This window comes from Pan troglodytes, chromosome 15 (genome assembly GCF_028858775.2).
Source record: "Pan troglodytes isolate AG18354 chromosome 15, NHGRI_mPanTro3-v2.0_pri, whole genome shotgun sequence".
Taxonomy (NCBI): Eukaryota; Metazoa; Chordata; class Mammalia; order Primates; family Hominidae; genus Pan; species Pan troglodytes.
The window spans coordinates 71680344-71696153 of record NC_072413.2 but is presented as its reverse complement, the minus strand read 5'-3'; the positions used below and the strand labels follow the sequence as shown (position 1 = coordinate 71696153).

Here is a 15810-nt window from a genome sequence, read left to right as displayed (position 1 = left end):
CCACCATGCCCAGCTAATTTTGTTTTATTTTCTGTAGAGACGAGGTGTCACTATGTTGCCCAGGCTGGTCTTGAACTTGTGGCCTCAAGTGATCCTTTAATCTTGTCCTCCCAAAGTGCAGGAATTATAGGCGTGAGCCACTGCGCCTGGCTATGACTTACCTTTTAAATTGCACTTCTGTTCCCATCTTGTCCAGGATGGCAGTGGCTCTGAAGAGAAGCGGAAAAGTGTATTGGCCTCAACTACCAAGTGTGGGGTGGAGTTTTCTGAGCCTTCCTTAGCCACCAAGCGAGCACGAGAAGACAGTGGGATGGTACCCCTCATCATCCCAGTGTCTGTGCCTGTGCGAACTGTGGACCCAACTGAGGCAGCCCAGGCTGGAGGTCTTGATGAGGACGGGAAGGGTCCTGAACAGAACCCTGCTGAGCACAAGCCATCAGTCATCGTCACCCGCAGGCGGTCCACCCGAATCCCCGGGACAGATGCTCAAGCTCAGGTATGAGAGGCGCCCCTTCTAAACACCTCCAGCACATGAGCGCTCAGGGGGCCCAGGACCCTATGGGGAAAGGAGAACATGGCAATGTAGGAAGGTATCAGGGAACCTGTGGAGATACTATTTTTATTTTCCAAACCAAACTTCTGGACAGACGTCCAGAAGGGGCATTTGGAGATGTCCCCCTCCTAATGGGGGATGAGACAGTTTTATACTTGAAATTGAAACTGCCTAGAATTGAATTCTAGGTTGTGTACATCTCTTTTTCCAGATCAGCAAATTTTGATTTGGCCCGTGCTGGGTGCTGGGAATGAGAGATGTTTGCTTGTACTGTCACTACTGAGATCTTGACATCTTTTTTTTTTTTTTCTGAGACAGAGTCTTGCTCTGTCGCCCAGGCTGGAGTGTAGTGGCACAATCTCGGCTCACTGCAACCTCCACCTCCTGGGTTCACACCATTCTCCTGCCTCAGCCTCCCGAGTAGCTGGGACTATAGGCGCCCACCACCGCGCCCAGCTAATTTTTTGTATTTTTAGTAGAGATGGGGTTTCACCATGTTAGCCAGGATGGTCTCGATCTCCTGACCTCGTGATCCGCCCACCTCAGCCTCCCAGAGTTTTGGGATTACAGGTGTGAGCCACCGTGCCCGGCCGACATCTCCTTCTAAGATTGAGGTTTTGTCTACTTTTTCTTTAGGTTCTGTCATCATTTGTTTTATACATTTTGATGCAATGTTATTAGGTGCTCATTTAGAACTAGGTTAGATACTTTATGAAGTTTCTTTTTATCTTAAATATTCTTTTTGCCTTTTATTCTCATTTTATTCTTTTTATTTTATTTTTTTGAGATAGAATTTCGCTCTTGTCCTCCAGGCTGGAGTGCAATGGCGAGATCTCAGCTCACTGCAACCTCCTGGGTTCAAGAGATTCTCCTGCCTCAGCCTCCTTAGTAGCTGGGATTACAGGCATGCATCACGAAGCCTGGCTAATTTTCGTATTTTTAGTAGAGGCGGGGTTTCACCATGTTGGCCAGGTTAGTCTTGAACTCCTGACCTCAAGTGACCTGCCCGCCTTGGCCTCCCAAAGTGTTAGGATTGCAGAGGTGGGCCACCACACCCGGCCAATTCTTACTTTACATGAGTAAAGTTATGAGATACAAGTGTGATTTTGTAACACGCATAGATGGTGTAGTGGTGAAGTCAGGGCCATCAGGGTATCCATATCTATTCCCCAAATAATGCACATTGTACCTATTAAGTAATTTCTCATCATCCACCCTTTTTGTCTTTTAAAGTCAGGTTTGTCGGATATCTTGCTTGCTTTTGGTTAGAATCTGCAGGGTGCATCTTCTCCCATCATTTACTGTTATCTTTTCTGTATCCTTCTACTTAAGGTGTATCTTTCAAGTGGCATACATTGGGATTTGTTATTATCCAGTCTTTTAGAGAATTGATACAGTTTATATCTTTCTATTTATTTAAAAATTAACATAAAGTCTGGGCACAGTGGCTCACATCTGTAATCCCAGCACTTTGGGAAGCCAAGGCAGGTGGATCACTTGAGGCCAGCAGTTCAAGACCAGCCTGACCAACATGGCGAAACCCCGTTTGTACAAAAATAGAATAAAATAAAATTAACATAAAAAGAATACGTATTTATGGCATACAACATGATGCTTTGATATAATCAAGCTAATTAACATACCCATTACCTCAAATACTTATTTTTTTGTGGTGAGAACATTTAAAATCTGCTCTTTTAGCTATTTTGAAGTGTATAATACACTGTTACTAATGATAGTCATCATGTTATACAATAGATTTCCTGAACTTATTCTTTTTTCCTAACTGAAATTATATTTCGTTTGACCAGCATCTCCCCAGTCCTCGCCCCATCCCCTAACCCTTGGTAACCACCATTCTACTTTATGTTTCTTTGAATTCACCTTAAAATTCCACTGATACAGTTTGCATTTAATGTAATTACTTAAATACTTGGGTTAAAAGTTGCCATCTACTGTTAGCTGTTTCCCATCTTGCCTTTCCCATGTTCTCCTTTGGATTGATTTGATTTGTTATCCCATTTCCCCATTTTGTTGATTTATTAGTTATATTCTTGCATACTGCTCTTTTCATGATTACCCCAGCATTCTTCTTACCCGTATTTCTTCAAGAGAACTAAGCCCTACAGAAAGGGATTTGAGCAACTATTTCCTCCATTATCTGAAGGATGGGACATAGCTAGTACCATTTAAAAATGCACAGGAGGCCAGGTGCAGTGGGTTATGCCTGCAATCACAGCACTTTGGGGGGGCCAAGGCAGGAGGATCGCTTGAGCCCAGGAGTTCGAGACCAGCCTGGGCAACACAAGGAGAGACCCCATCTCTACAAAAAAACAAAAAACAAAACAACAACAACAAAAGATTAGCTGGGTGTGGTGGTGCACACCTGTAGTCCCAGTTTCTCAGGAGGCTGAGGTGGGAGGATCGCTTGAGCCCAAGAGGCCAAGGCTGCAGGGAGCTGTGATTGTGCCACTGCACTCCAGCCTGGGTAACAAAGTGAGACCCCTTTTCAAAACAAAACAAAAACAAAAAACCCAAACCCTGTTAAATGCATAGGAAAGAATTTAACTTATTATGTATAGTGAATGCCTTATGACATCAGGACTTAGCTCTTTGGTCAAAAAGAGTTGCTAGATATTAAAACATGTATCCTGGGCCGGGGGCAGTGGCTCACGTCTGTAATCCCAGCACTTTGGGAGGCCATGGTGGGCGGATCACGAGGTCAAGAGATCGAGACCATCCTGGCCAACATGGTGAAACCCCGTCTCTACTAAAAATATAAAAATTAGCTGGGCGTGGTGGTGTGCACCTGTAATCCCAGCTACTTGGGAGGCTGAGGCAGGAGAATCGCTTGAACCCGGGAGGCAGAGGTTGCAGTGAGCCAAGATCATGCCACTGCACTCCAGCCTGGGCAACAGAGCGAGACTCCATCTCACACAAAACAAAACATGTATCCTGGCTCACGCCTGTAATCCCAGCACTTTGGAAGGCCAAGGCGGGTGGATCACAAGGCCAGGAGTTCAAGACCAGCCTGGCCAACATAGTGAAACCCCGTCTCTACTAAAAATATAAAAATTAGCCGGGCATGATGATGTGTGCCTGTAATCCCAGCTACTCAGGAAGCTGAGGCAAGAGAATCGCTTGAACCTGGGAGGTGGAGGTTGTAGTAAGCCAAGATCGTACCACTGCACTCCAGCTTGGGCAACAGAGTGAGACTTCGTCTCAAACAAAAACAAAGAAAACATGCATCCTTGGCTTTTAGAAATCTGTTAGTACTTTTAGCTCTTCCTGGACAATGCAAAGTTCTTGTTTTTGTTTCTGGGTTTTTTGGGCAGGGGCAGGGGTTTGAGATGGAGTCTCACTCTGTTGTGCAGGCTGGAGTGCAGTGGCATGATCTCAGCTCACTGCAGCCTCCGCCTCCCAGGTTCAAGCGATTCTTCTGCCTCAGCCTCCTGAGTAGCTGGGACTACAGGTGCAGGCCACTACGCCAGCTAATTTTTTTGTATTTTTAGTAGAGATGGGGTTTTACCATGTTGGCCTGGCTGGTCTTGAATTCGTGACCTCAGGTGATCCACCCGCCTTGGCCTCCCAAAGTGCTGGGATTACAGGTGTAAGCCACCTCACCCGGCCCTGAATTACTTTAATCAGAGGTTGAAATGAGATGATTTGAAGCTAGGCTTTATTCCATATAAGGACCAGCCTATTTCTGATTCACCTTTATTCTGAATGAAAGTGAGTATCAGCCCTTTTTGGAGTCCCAATCCAAAGCCTGGAGGTTTGCCAAGCTCTCCTTCCTTGGCGAGCCCTAAACTTCAGCTTTGTTTTTTATTTTATTTTATTTTTTGAGACGGGGTTTCGCCCTTGTGGCTCAGGCTGGAGTGCAATGGCTCAATCTCAGCTCACTGCAACCTCCGCCTCCTGGATTCAAGCAATTCTCCTGCCTCAGCCTCCTTAGTAGCTGGGATTACAGGTGCCCACCACCACGCCCAGCTAATTTTTTGTATTTTTAGTAGAGACGGGGTTTCACTATGTTGGCCAGGCTGGTCTCGAACTCCTGACCTCAGGCGATCCACCTGCCTCAGCCTCCCAAAGTGCTGGGATTATAGGCATGAGCCACTGCACCCAGCCTTTTTTTTTTTTTTTTTTTTGAGAGGGAGTCTCACTGTGTCACCCCGGCTAGAGTGCAGTGGCATGTTCTCCACTCACTGCAACCTCCGTCTTCTGGGTTCAAGGAATTCTTCTGCCTCAGCCTCCTGAGTTGCTGGGATTACAGGCGCCCACCACCATGCCCAGCCAATTTTTGTATCTTTAGTAGAGATGGGGTTTTGCCATGTTGGCCAGGCTGGTCTCCAACTCCTGACTTCAGGTGATCCACCCACCTTGGCCTCCCAAAGTGCTGAGATTACAGGCGTGAGCCACCACACCTGGACAAACCTCAGTTTTTATTGTGTCAGTTCCTTAAATTTCTTAAAAGCTCTTCTCAGTTTCTCAGCCTCTCAGTTGCCTTTTCCAGTAATAGCATTCACCTCTAGGGAAAACGCAGCTTCAAATACTGGGCTCACCTCTTTAGCTTTCTTTTTTTTCACCTAGATCTTGGCTCTTTAATTCTTTGCCAACCTATTTGTCCTCTGATATCTTCAGAAATGTGTTTTGCACATCGAGTCCAGATTTTCTGGTTATTCTCAGCTGGAGAGTTGGCCTGCATGCCTCTAATAGGCAGGGGAGCGCCACAGTCTCTGCTCTCTGGGTTCCTGTTCTCTGGTTGAGGAAAAGTTTGTGGTAGAGGCTGGAGGCCTGGGCAGCTTGTTCTGAGACAGGAAGGAGCCTGAGCAGCTCCACAGCTCAATGCCTCTATTTTATAGATGAGGAGCTAGGTCCAGAAAAGACAAGAGACTGACCTAAGGTCATACAGCCAAGTAATGGTAGAGCTAGCCCTAGAATTTGGATCTCCTGAATCCCTGCCTGTGAGTACTTGTACTACACCAGGCTTTGGGGGGAGGTTTGTGTTTTGTTATTTGTTTATTTCATTCATTATTTATTATTCTTTGTACTACAGATACTTACTTTCATGCATAAAAGTAGAGAGGAGTATAATGAATGCCAGTGTTTAGCCATCACCCAGATTTCACAGTTATCAAAACATAGCCAATCTTATTTCACCTGTGCCTCTGCTTCTCCATGCCACTGGGTTATTTTGAAGCACATCCTGAAACATCGTATCATTCCATCCGTGTATACTTCAGTTTGTATCTGAAATACATAAGGACTCTTTCTTCTCCAACATTATCTCAATAGCATTACCACACCTAAAAAATGAACATGACTATTTTTGTCAAATATTCAGAATAGTTTAAATCCCTTATTATAAAATTACAAATCATTACAGCTAGCTGATTTTTTGTTAGATTTCTTGTCAAGAAAGTTTGGGGGGCCTTTGGCTCCTGCATTTTTTTTTTTTTCTGTGCAATCATATTGTTTTCCTAAGGGAAGAAGAATGAACAGTTTCATTTCATCCCAATTTGTAGAAGGGAAAAGAGGGCACAGATGGGTGAAGGACATGGCCAGAGCCTCAGAGGGAGTCAGGGCCCTCTGCTGGAAGGTGTTTATGGGAGCCAGAACCTTGGCATGGAGACAGCTCATTATTTTAAGGCCCACTCTGTCAACATGGCCAACCTTACCTGTTATACTGAGTACGCAGAGGGATAAACTGGGTGCTGCTCACCCTGTAGGGCTCCATTCTCTGCCTTTGAGATTATAGGAATCGAGCAAGGGAAGGCCTCTGTTCTCTTATAGTCCTGCTTTCTATTCTAGATAGAGGCCCATGAGGCGTACCTAGCAGGGAGAAGTAGGAGGGCTAACCTTTGGCAGTGTGCATGGGCTAGACTTTCCTAGTAGGATTAATACTATGAGAACAAAAGTTCTGCAAGGACAAGGACTGTCCATTCCATTTTTTTTTCTTTTTCCTTTTTGTTTTTTGAGACGGAATCCAGTTCTGTTGCCCAGGCTAGAGTGCAGTGGCACGACCTTGGCTCACTGCAACCTCCACCTCCCGGGTTCAAGTGATTCTCATGCCTCAGCCTCCTGAGTAGCTGAAATTACAGGCACCCGCCACCATGCCCGGCTAATTTTTGTGTTTTAGTAGAGGCAGGGTTTTGCCATGTTGGCCAGGCTGGTCTCGAACTCCTGACCTCAAGTGATCCCCCCCCCCACCACCTCGACCTCCCAAAGTGCTGAGATTACCACGCCCGGCCTTGTCCATTCCATTTTGTAGTCCCATGCCCAGCTCAAGTCTTAGCACGCAGTAGGAGCTTTCATCTAACACAGAGCCTGGAGTTTAAGTAGTGATAACAGCCAATATTTACTGAGGTACCAGGTAATGTTCTCGGTGATTTCCTTGTATTAATTCATGCAGTCCTCATGGTTACCCCATGAAGTAGGCACTTACTAGGTAGGCACCATGTTATGAAGATGCACAGAAAGATTGAGTAATTTTCAGTGGCAATAAAGGTGGTAGGTCCCAACCCAAGAAGTCCAGCTCCAGAGCCTGGGCCCTGAACTACTGTACTCTCCTGCCCTGTCACACACTTTACAGCAGAGGTGGGGAACTGTGGTCTGGGGGCCAGATCCAGAGCTAAGAATGTGTTACAATTTTATACGGTTAGTTTTAAAAAGAAAAAGGGAAAGAAGAGGAATATGTAACAGAGATCACATGTGGCCCACAAAGCCTAAAATATTTACTCTCTGGCCCCTTACAGAAAAAGTTTGCTGACCTCTGCCCTAGAGGAGATGATAAGAAGGGCTTTTGGACCTGCTCCTTTTTTCAGGCTTGCCTTGGTGGGTGTGGTGGGCAGACTAAGTTCCAAAGGTGAGACTGGCAAGCTGTGGTTAAGACTTTACTTTCTCTGGGACACGGAGGGGCTGAGCCATCCTTGTTTTCTTTCCTTCTCCAGGCGGAGGACATGAATGTCAAGTTGGAGGGGGAGCCTTCCGTGCGGAAACCAAAGCAGCGGCCCAGGCCCGAGCCCCTCATCATCCCCACCAAGGCGGGCACTTTCATCGCCCCTCCCGTCTACTCCAACATCACCCCATACCAGAGCCACCTGCGCTCTCCTGTGCGCCTAGCTGACCACCCCTCTGAGCGGAGCTTTGAGCTGCCTCCCTACACGCCGCCCCCCATCCTCAGCCCTGTGCGGGAAGGCTCTGGCCTCTACTTCAATGCCATCATATCAACCAGCACCATCCCTGCCCCTCCTCCCATCACGCCTAAGAGTGCCCATCGCACGCTGCTCCGGACTAGTGAGTGACCTCCCTCCGCGACCCTGGCAGGAGCGGGGCTGGGGCACTGGGCAGGGAGGCATCTCAGCCTGTGGGGCTGCTGGGGATTGGGCTGGAACACTCTGGGAGAAGGAGCTCTGCTCTGTCTTCTCTGAGATTGAGAAGGAGGTTGTCCTGGTTCAACAAGGAGGGGTGGGGGGCCCGCCCAGCTGCTTGGATTCAAATCTCAATTCTACCATTTACTATTACATCCACTTTTGCAAGTCACTTCAACTCCCTGGGCCTCAGTTTTTTCAGTATTAAGATGGGGATATTAGTATTACTTGGTTGATGATGAAATTGCCAATATTCAACTATTTTTGGATTCACAAATAGTAGTTTCCTTTGGTTCAACCTAATAGCCACTTCCTAGGCTCAGGTGCATTAGCACACATAAAGCTGGAACATCATGCCCAGGCCATCCTGTTTGCTTATAGTCCTTTGTGGCAGATCTAGTCTCTGGGGCTCTCGAACAGTCTTTTTGGCCAAAAGCAGACATTCTGGAAATATTGGGCTGGCTTGGGGTGATGTACTGCTGAAAAATGTTGCCCACTCCATAAAGAGATCCATTTCCTCTGCAAAATGGGATAATCCAATCCCTTAGGGTGGTAGAGAGGATTAAGTGGAAGTAGCTAGCTCATAGATGCCTTTGGCCAATTAACCTTTGACTGTGACCTCATCCATGGTGTAGCTCTCTGGTGCCCCCTGGTGTCTGTGGATGCAAAATGTTTGCCCTAGGCTGGCCAGCCTTCTGTACTGCTTCCTGGGGAGGCTTCTCCCTGGCTAGGCTGTGTAGGAAGAGGAAGTCATTGTAGAGATCAGACTGGCAGCCAGCGAGAGGTCAGTCTGTCCACGAGTATCGACCGAACACTCGGGCGTAAGGCCTTGTACTGGGTCCTGTGAGGACTCCAAGAATGTACAGGACACCATGGTCTGTTCTATAGAGAATGCAAGGTCATTAGGGAGTTGACATGAAAGCCTTGGAGTTGAAAAAACAGAGGTTCCCGGTAGTGTGGGATCTGCAGCCAGTGAGCGAAGCCCCAGCAGCTAGCCTGGGATGGTGAGGACTGTATTCAAGAGGGGTGGGGCCAGAGCTGAGCCGCAGCGATGGAGGAGGGCGGGGGCAGGGAGGACACACCAGGCGGAGGAAATGACTGGTGCAAAGGCCTGTAGATGGGACCGTGCAGGGAGAGTGAGGGGTTGGGAGGTAAGCAGTCAGCTAGGATGCAGGTCCAGGCACATGGGGGTGGGAGGTACAAATGGAAGCGGAACCGCCTTGAACCCTGAGGGGAGGGTTGCAGGTTTTATCTCACATTGCAGGAGGGAGTCAGTAAAGAGCAAAGATTTTTTTTTTTTTTTTTTTTTTAAGCAAAGGAGTGTTTTGATCATGTGGGGCCTTAAGAAGACCAACTTGGGCCTGGGCACGGTGACTCACACCTGTAATTCCAGCTACTTGGGAGGCTGAGGGAGGAGAATTACTTGAACTTGGAGATTCAACTCCTTGAGCCGAGATCGCACCACTGCATTCCAGCCTGGGCAGAGACAGAGTGAGACTTTGTCTCAAAAAACAACAACAACAAAAAAAACAAAAAAAAAAACTAGCTTGGGAGAAACTGAGGCAGAAAATCCAAAGAGGAAGTGAGACGATAACTATAAAACAGCGATCCCCTTCACCACCTCCCTAGTGTGCTCAAAGTTTCAGTCTCTTTACTAGAAAACCACAGCTTTATGTTGGAGTTAGTGTTGGAGCTTCTGGGGGCAAGGATATGGCTTTGGTAGTAGAAGCAGTAATAATAATCTTTATCGAGTGCCAGGCTCTGTGCATTATTTTATCCAGTTCTCACATTAACCGTAGGAGACAGGTAGTGATAGCCCCTTTTGGTGAGTGTGAAAACTGAGGCACCCAAATATTTAGTGAAGGGCCTGCGTTTTCGTAGGTGACAGGCTGCAGAGCCAGGACTCAGGTGCCTGTGTTCCCTGCATGAGCTCTGTGTGTCACCACTGTGACTCTTGCACATACAGGGCAGCCACTAGGATTGGGGGTGCTTTGCTGAAAGGGGGGTGCTATTTATCAACCTGCTCTTTGTCCCATAGACAGTGCTGAAGTAACCCCGCCTGTCCTCTCTGTGATGGGGGAGGCCACCCCAGTGAGCATCGAGCCGTAAGTGCAGCCCTGCCCCTGGCCAAGGGGTGTGGGTGGCCACACTGGTGCAGTGTGTGCAGGTGGGCCCTGGGAGCAACAGGAGGGTTCCGTGGGGCCTGCAGAGGGCTGAGAGGGCCTCCTTGAGCTTCTGTATTTGGCCCTGGGCTTTGCTGTCCCCGCCCTGCCTCTGTGTGGAAGTTGCAGGGAAGGGCAAGAACCGGCTCAGCTTGAACTTATCTCTAGGAGAGTTGAAAGGGGGATCCAGAGGCTCTTTCCCATCTGTAAACCTGCAGTTGCTTCTCCCTTCTCCAGCCTCTGGACCTTGCCTTTCTGGTGGTGCCAGGTCAGGCTGTCCTCCCAAGCCCCTAGAAGCCAGACTCCCTACACCTAGCTGAGGCCTTGCTCTGCCGGCTCCCCCTCATCTTCTTCCCACCCTGAGGGATCATCAAGTTCTCCGTCCCCGCAAGGTGAGGCGTCACTTCCTGCCCTTTTCACTCCTCTAGACGGATCAACGTGGGCTCCCGGTTCCAGGCAGAAATCCCCTTGATGAGGGACCGTGCCCTGGCAGCTGCAGATCCCCACAAGGCTGACTTGGTGTGGCAGCCATGGGAGGACCTAGAGAGCAGCCGGGAGAAGCAGAGGCAAGGTGAGGAGGGGCCTGGGGGCAGCAAGTGAGGGCAGGCACATGGGTGGGCCAGGCCTCACCCTGCCCAGCCCCGCCCTGAACGTGGTTTCCTCCCCTCCCTCCTCACGCTCCTGTGGATCCAGTGGAAGACCTGCTGACAGCCGCATGCTCCAGCATTTTCCCTGGTGCTGGCACCAACCAGGAGCTGGCCCTGCACTGTCTGCACGAATCCAGAGGAGACATCCTGGTGAGAAGGCAACCCCAGCAGAGGGAGGGCCCCTCAGTGGGGGCTGGCTTGGATCCATGTCTGCTGCTCAGGACCTACGGCTGCTGGCATGCACATTTGAGGCCAGTAGGAGGGTCTGACTAAGGAAGGGGCTGTAGGGGCTTGACCCAAGGGAGCCCTAGTTTCAGACCCCGGGTTTTGCTGTGCAGTGTCCTCCTGTCCATTCCCATCCCTGATTCTGGGTCAGTGGACTCAGACTGGATGGTTGCTGAGAGCCTTCTCCAGCAGTGCTGCCTCCCTTGGGGCCATGGACTCTCTTAAGAGGACCTGAGGCCTGTTTTCTGGGCAGCCCCACCCCCTGTGATCTCACCACCCCAGTGGACCCCTTATCTCTCAGCAGTTAAGGGGGCAAGAGTAAGTGTCCACCCTACTCGGGATTTTATCAGGGCCTAGAATGCTCCGTCCACCACCGACACCCCTGTCAGTGCCCTGACCCTTCCCTCACTTCCCCTCCAGGAAACGCTGAATAAGCTGCTACTGAAGAAGCCCCTGCGGCCCCACAACCATCCGCTGGCAACTTATCACTACACAGGTGGGCCTGGCTGCGGTGGGCATGGTGCCTGGAGCCTCAAGAGGTCTCCAGCATCCATGGGGCCCTGCTCAGTGCTGAGTCACAGCCCTGGGTGGGGGCAGGAGGAGGAGGGTAGATAAGCCAAGAGTCAGAGTGAGGGAACTGCCACCAAAGCTGGGGTAGCTCTCCAGGGGTTTCCTGTGCCCTGGAGGGGAGGGGAGAAGGGAGTGGTCAGGTGGGAGACCATCCAGGCAAAAAAGCCCAGGCCACAAGGACGGGAACCCATGGAGAGCCATCCAGATTGGCATCAGGTACCTGGAACTTAGCCCCAGGAGTGCATGTCCTGTTCTGGTCACTTTAAGAAGGACATGGACCGAGTCACATAATCCTAGCAGCCAATGTTTTCCATGCATGTTAGTGCTACGTTTCATCTGCACCAGGCAGAGTACCAAGGGTTTCACATGCATTATCTTATTTAATCCTCACCACAGCTGGTGAGCTAGGCGATATTAGTTTCCATTTCACAAGCAAGGGAGCGAGGCTGTGAGGCACATGGAAGTGGGACGAGGAGCCGGCTCTGATGCCTGCAGAGACCATGGGCGGATGGCCTCACACTTTTTTGCTTGTCAAAATTGCCCTGCAGTGGCCAGGGCCCTGCCCACCTCACTCCCTGGCTGCCTCTTTGCCCCATAGGCTCTGACCAGTGGAAGATGGCCGAGAGGAAGCTGTTCAACAAAGGCATTGCCATCTACAAGAAGGATTTCTTCCTGGTGCAGAAGCTGGTGAGCTGGGCTCTGTTTCAGGGCAAATGAGGGCCAGGAGCTGCCTGTGTGACTTTGGGGCTCCCTCTGCCAGTGACCAATCCCTCTTAAAAAGCAGTCAGGTCAATGCTACTGAGTAGCCTCAGAGAGAATTTCCTAAACAATACAAGAAAGAGAAAGATTAGGTCTCTTTTCCCTTTTGGTTCTAAGCATCCTTTCCTCACTTCAGGGTAGGGTGGCCAAGCTCTGGGGTCTCAATCCAGAAGGAGGCCTAAGTGGGCATCAGACTTAAAATAGGCAGGAGGAAGATGCGGAGGAGGGTGGCAAGTAGAGGTGAGCCATTCCCCAGAGGAAGATGCAGGGGGAGGGCACCCTGGGGTGAGGGCCACTGAGAGCCAGCAAGTGCCTGCGGAGCTGACCTGGGGGCCTCTGCCCACTTCCTTTGACCCAGAGTTGCCTTCCAGTAACTCAGCTGTTCAAGCCCACATTCCCTAGATTTATCTTGTCCTCTCTCCATATTCTTCTGGAAAAGCAGATGCTTTGCTAATCCAAGGAATTGCATCTTTCCAGCCCTGTCTCACAAAATCTGGGCTGTGGGGAGAGAATTGTGTGGACTGCCAAGGGAAAAGAGTTTTTAAAAAGAGCATGCCCTTTCCTCTTGGGATTGTAGATTGTATTGGGAACAGCCCTGGGGACTAGACAAAGTGCTGATGATGAATTCCCCTACAAGGGCCCTGTTGTGAGGAGTCCTTTGCTGTGTTTTAGTAACACTCTATTCCCTGATTGGGCAATACTGACGGGAAGTACACGCCCGTGAAATTCACGGAGGCGCCCTTAATGCCTAATGAAATGAGCAGACCTTTAGTCAGTCAAACAAAGGGTCAGAGAGAATTGACAGTAAATGTGTAAATGGCCTAATTAATACATGTGTGACTTGGCCATTTCTGTGAGATGAAACATGTCTGTTTCCTCCTCAGACACAAAGGGCCCACACTGACCCCTGGCCTCTCTGGACAGGAGCTCCCAGCCCAGCGGTGGCTGAGCAATGTGCGAGCCTGTGTGGTGGTGTCAGAGGAAACAGCCTCTGGGTGTGGGAAAGTTGCCCAAAAACTAAACCCAGTGGCCAAATAGATTTATGCAATGGGAGAGCTAGAATTTCAGAGCTTGAGAGGCAGGTCCCTGGAGATCATCTAGTCTTACTTAACCCCATTTGCTATTTACACATGAAAAAACTGAAATTAGAAAAGTGAGTGACTTGCCTAAGCTCGAATAGCTGTGTGGTAGCAGAGTCAGGAGGAAGACTTAGGCCTTTCGCTTCCTCCTCAGGTTTTCCAGGGCTTTCTTGTGAGTTTCCCTTGAGTTCCTCCCCCGACAGGGGACACTGTGACATTTCTGTATGCTCACTTGTCAGCCACTGCTCCCTGGAGAGAAATGAAATTGTTTGCCTGGATTAAAGAAAAGCATCTGTGTTGCCAGGTCAGGGCTGGCTTTGGATGTAGATGGGGCCCAGACCTTTTCCCTCAACTTTTCAGTTTGAAAAATTTCAAACTTAGAGGAAAATGGAAAGAACAGTAGAATGAACACCCATCCACCCCGGACTTAGATTTAGCAATCGTTAACATTGGCTATATTTGCTTTCTCTTTCTCTATGTCTAAACATAGACACACACATATACAGCTCTCTCTTGTTCTCTGATTCAGCTAATCATTAAAAGTAAGTTACAGTCATCCTGTCACATGACTAAAACCTTTCAGCACGTATCTCCTAAAAACCAAGATATTCTACAAAACCACAGTACCATTAGCACGCCCACGAAATTTAACCTGATAAAATAATTCAGGCCAGGCGAGGTAGCTCACGCCTGTGATTCCAGCACTTTGGGAGGCAGAGGCAGACGGATCACTCCTGAGGCCAGGAGTTTGAGACCAGGCTGGCCAACATGGCAAAACCCCATGTCTACTAAAAATATTTTAAAAAAACTAGCTGGTTGTGGTGGCACACACCTGTAATCCCAGCTACTCAGGAAGCTGAGGCACGAGAATTATTTGAACCTGGGAGGCGGAGGTTGCAGTGAGCCAAAATCGCGTCACTGCACTCCAGCCTGAGTGACAGAGCGAGACTCTGTCTCCAAAAAAAAGAAAAAAAAATACAGTAATGCCCTCTGATATGCAATCCATATTGCCATCTCCCGAGTGGTTCCGACATTGTCCTTTATAGCTTTTTTTATTTATTTACTTATTTTAAATAGTGCTGAAGCATTGATTAATTGATCAGTGGTTTGTTGCAGAGCAGGCATTGGAAAAATGCTTGTATTGCCTGGGTTGGCTGGGTTTCATTTTGGCTTGAAGTTAAGGGAAAGATGCAGGGACGAGAAAGGCTGGATTCTCCACAGGCAGATGAGCCAAACCAGAGGGTTCTGACCTCAGTTTTGACTTCAAACCAGATCCAGACCAAGACCGTGGCCCAGTGCGTGGAGTTCTACTACACCTACAAGAAGCAGGTGAAAATCGGCCGCAATGGGACTCTAACCTTTGGGGATGTGGATACGAGCGATGAGAAGTCGGCCCAGGAAGAGGTTGAAGTGGATATTAAGGTGACTCCTTTTCCAACCTCAGCTGCATAGAGCCTGGGCTGGGTCTGGGACCAGGCCTGAGCTGGGAGCCCGAGCCCGAGCTCTCCAGGAGCCTGCAGAGGGCAGGTTGAGGAAGACAGTGTCCCTGACAGCCGCAAGAAGCCCTGGACCGCTGGGTTCTCCTCTCTATACTGCTGGTGTCATAGTAATAATACATTGTGTTGATACACAGGGTAATTTTCCCACAAGATTCACACCAGCATCATCTTCCTATCTCCGCTTAGCAGACCTCTAACACTGTTTCTCAAACCTCAGTCATTCTTGTATCACCTTTTTGATTTCTGCCATATCTGCATCCTACCATGTGTCGCCATTAGAATTTTTGTCATATTCATATACTACTTGTGCCATTACTTAATATTTTCCTTTAAGTCAACTCATTTTTTACTCAGAAGGGAACTTTTATATCACAGTGATAAATAGAAAACCAAGGTTGTGTGCTATAAATAGAAGGTACTGGTAAAAATATATGTGAAAACTAGTATTACTGAATTCTAGCTAGATGCTGTGTTACCTGCCAAGGCTGAGACTGAGGGCTGACCTTGCTTTGTTAAAGAGATTATCAAGTCTAGAGAAGTATAAAAGACACATTAGCAGCAACCAGAGACTGAGTCCTTGGCATAATCAGGATTGAAAGAGAATTAAAAGGGAAGGTTACTTAATCCTATGTCCATGTATCCACCTAGCATCATTTTTGGGATTGCAAATCCATGCTTGGTGACATGCTACGGTAAGACAGGGAGTGGTTTGCTGCCCATTTTGCAGGCAGGAAGGTAGTAGAGCTACAGAAAGCATTACAAAGATAGTTTGGAATTGGAACTCAAGGCTTCTGCCTGGCTCACCACATCATTGCCGAGGATGCCTCCTGGTCATCTGTCCAGGAGGATGGGTGGCAATGGGGAGCGACTGGTATGTACCCTCCCTGCCCCTCGCTCGCTCTCAGGTGCTCCCAGGGCTTGAGACTCTTCTGTCCCCATGGCTACT

General features: G+C 48.8%; 1 protein-coding gene across 7 annotated transcripts in view; it reads left to right on the top strand.

The window, feature by feature from the left end:
* Positions 1 to 15810, top strand: part of MIDEAS (mitotic deacetylase associated SANT domain protein) — a 73351-nt gene that overhangs the window by 50995 nt on the left and 6546 nt on the right. For all 7 annotated transcript variants that reach the window (XM_016926382.3, XM_063793009.1, XM_016926381.3 and 4 more), the window contains exons 3-10: positions 197 to 496; positions 7504 to 7849; positions 9962 to 10028; positions 10514 to 10656; positions 10779 to 10882; positions 11378 to 11453; positions 12126 to 12214; positions 14638 to 14787. In XM_016926382.3, the coding sequence (XP_016781871.1) occupies positions 197 to 496; positions 7504 to 7849; positions 9962 to 10028; positions 10514 to 10656; positions 10779 to 10882; positions 11378 to 11453; positions 12126 to 12214; positions 14638 to 14787 (1275 nt within the window). The remainder of the gene's footprint in view (positions 1 to 196; positions 497 to 7503; positions 7850 to 9961; positions 10029 to 10513; positions 10657 to 10778; positions 10883 to 11377; positions 11454 to 12125; positions 12215 to 14637; positions 14788 to 15810) is intronic.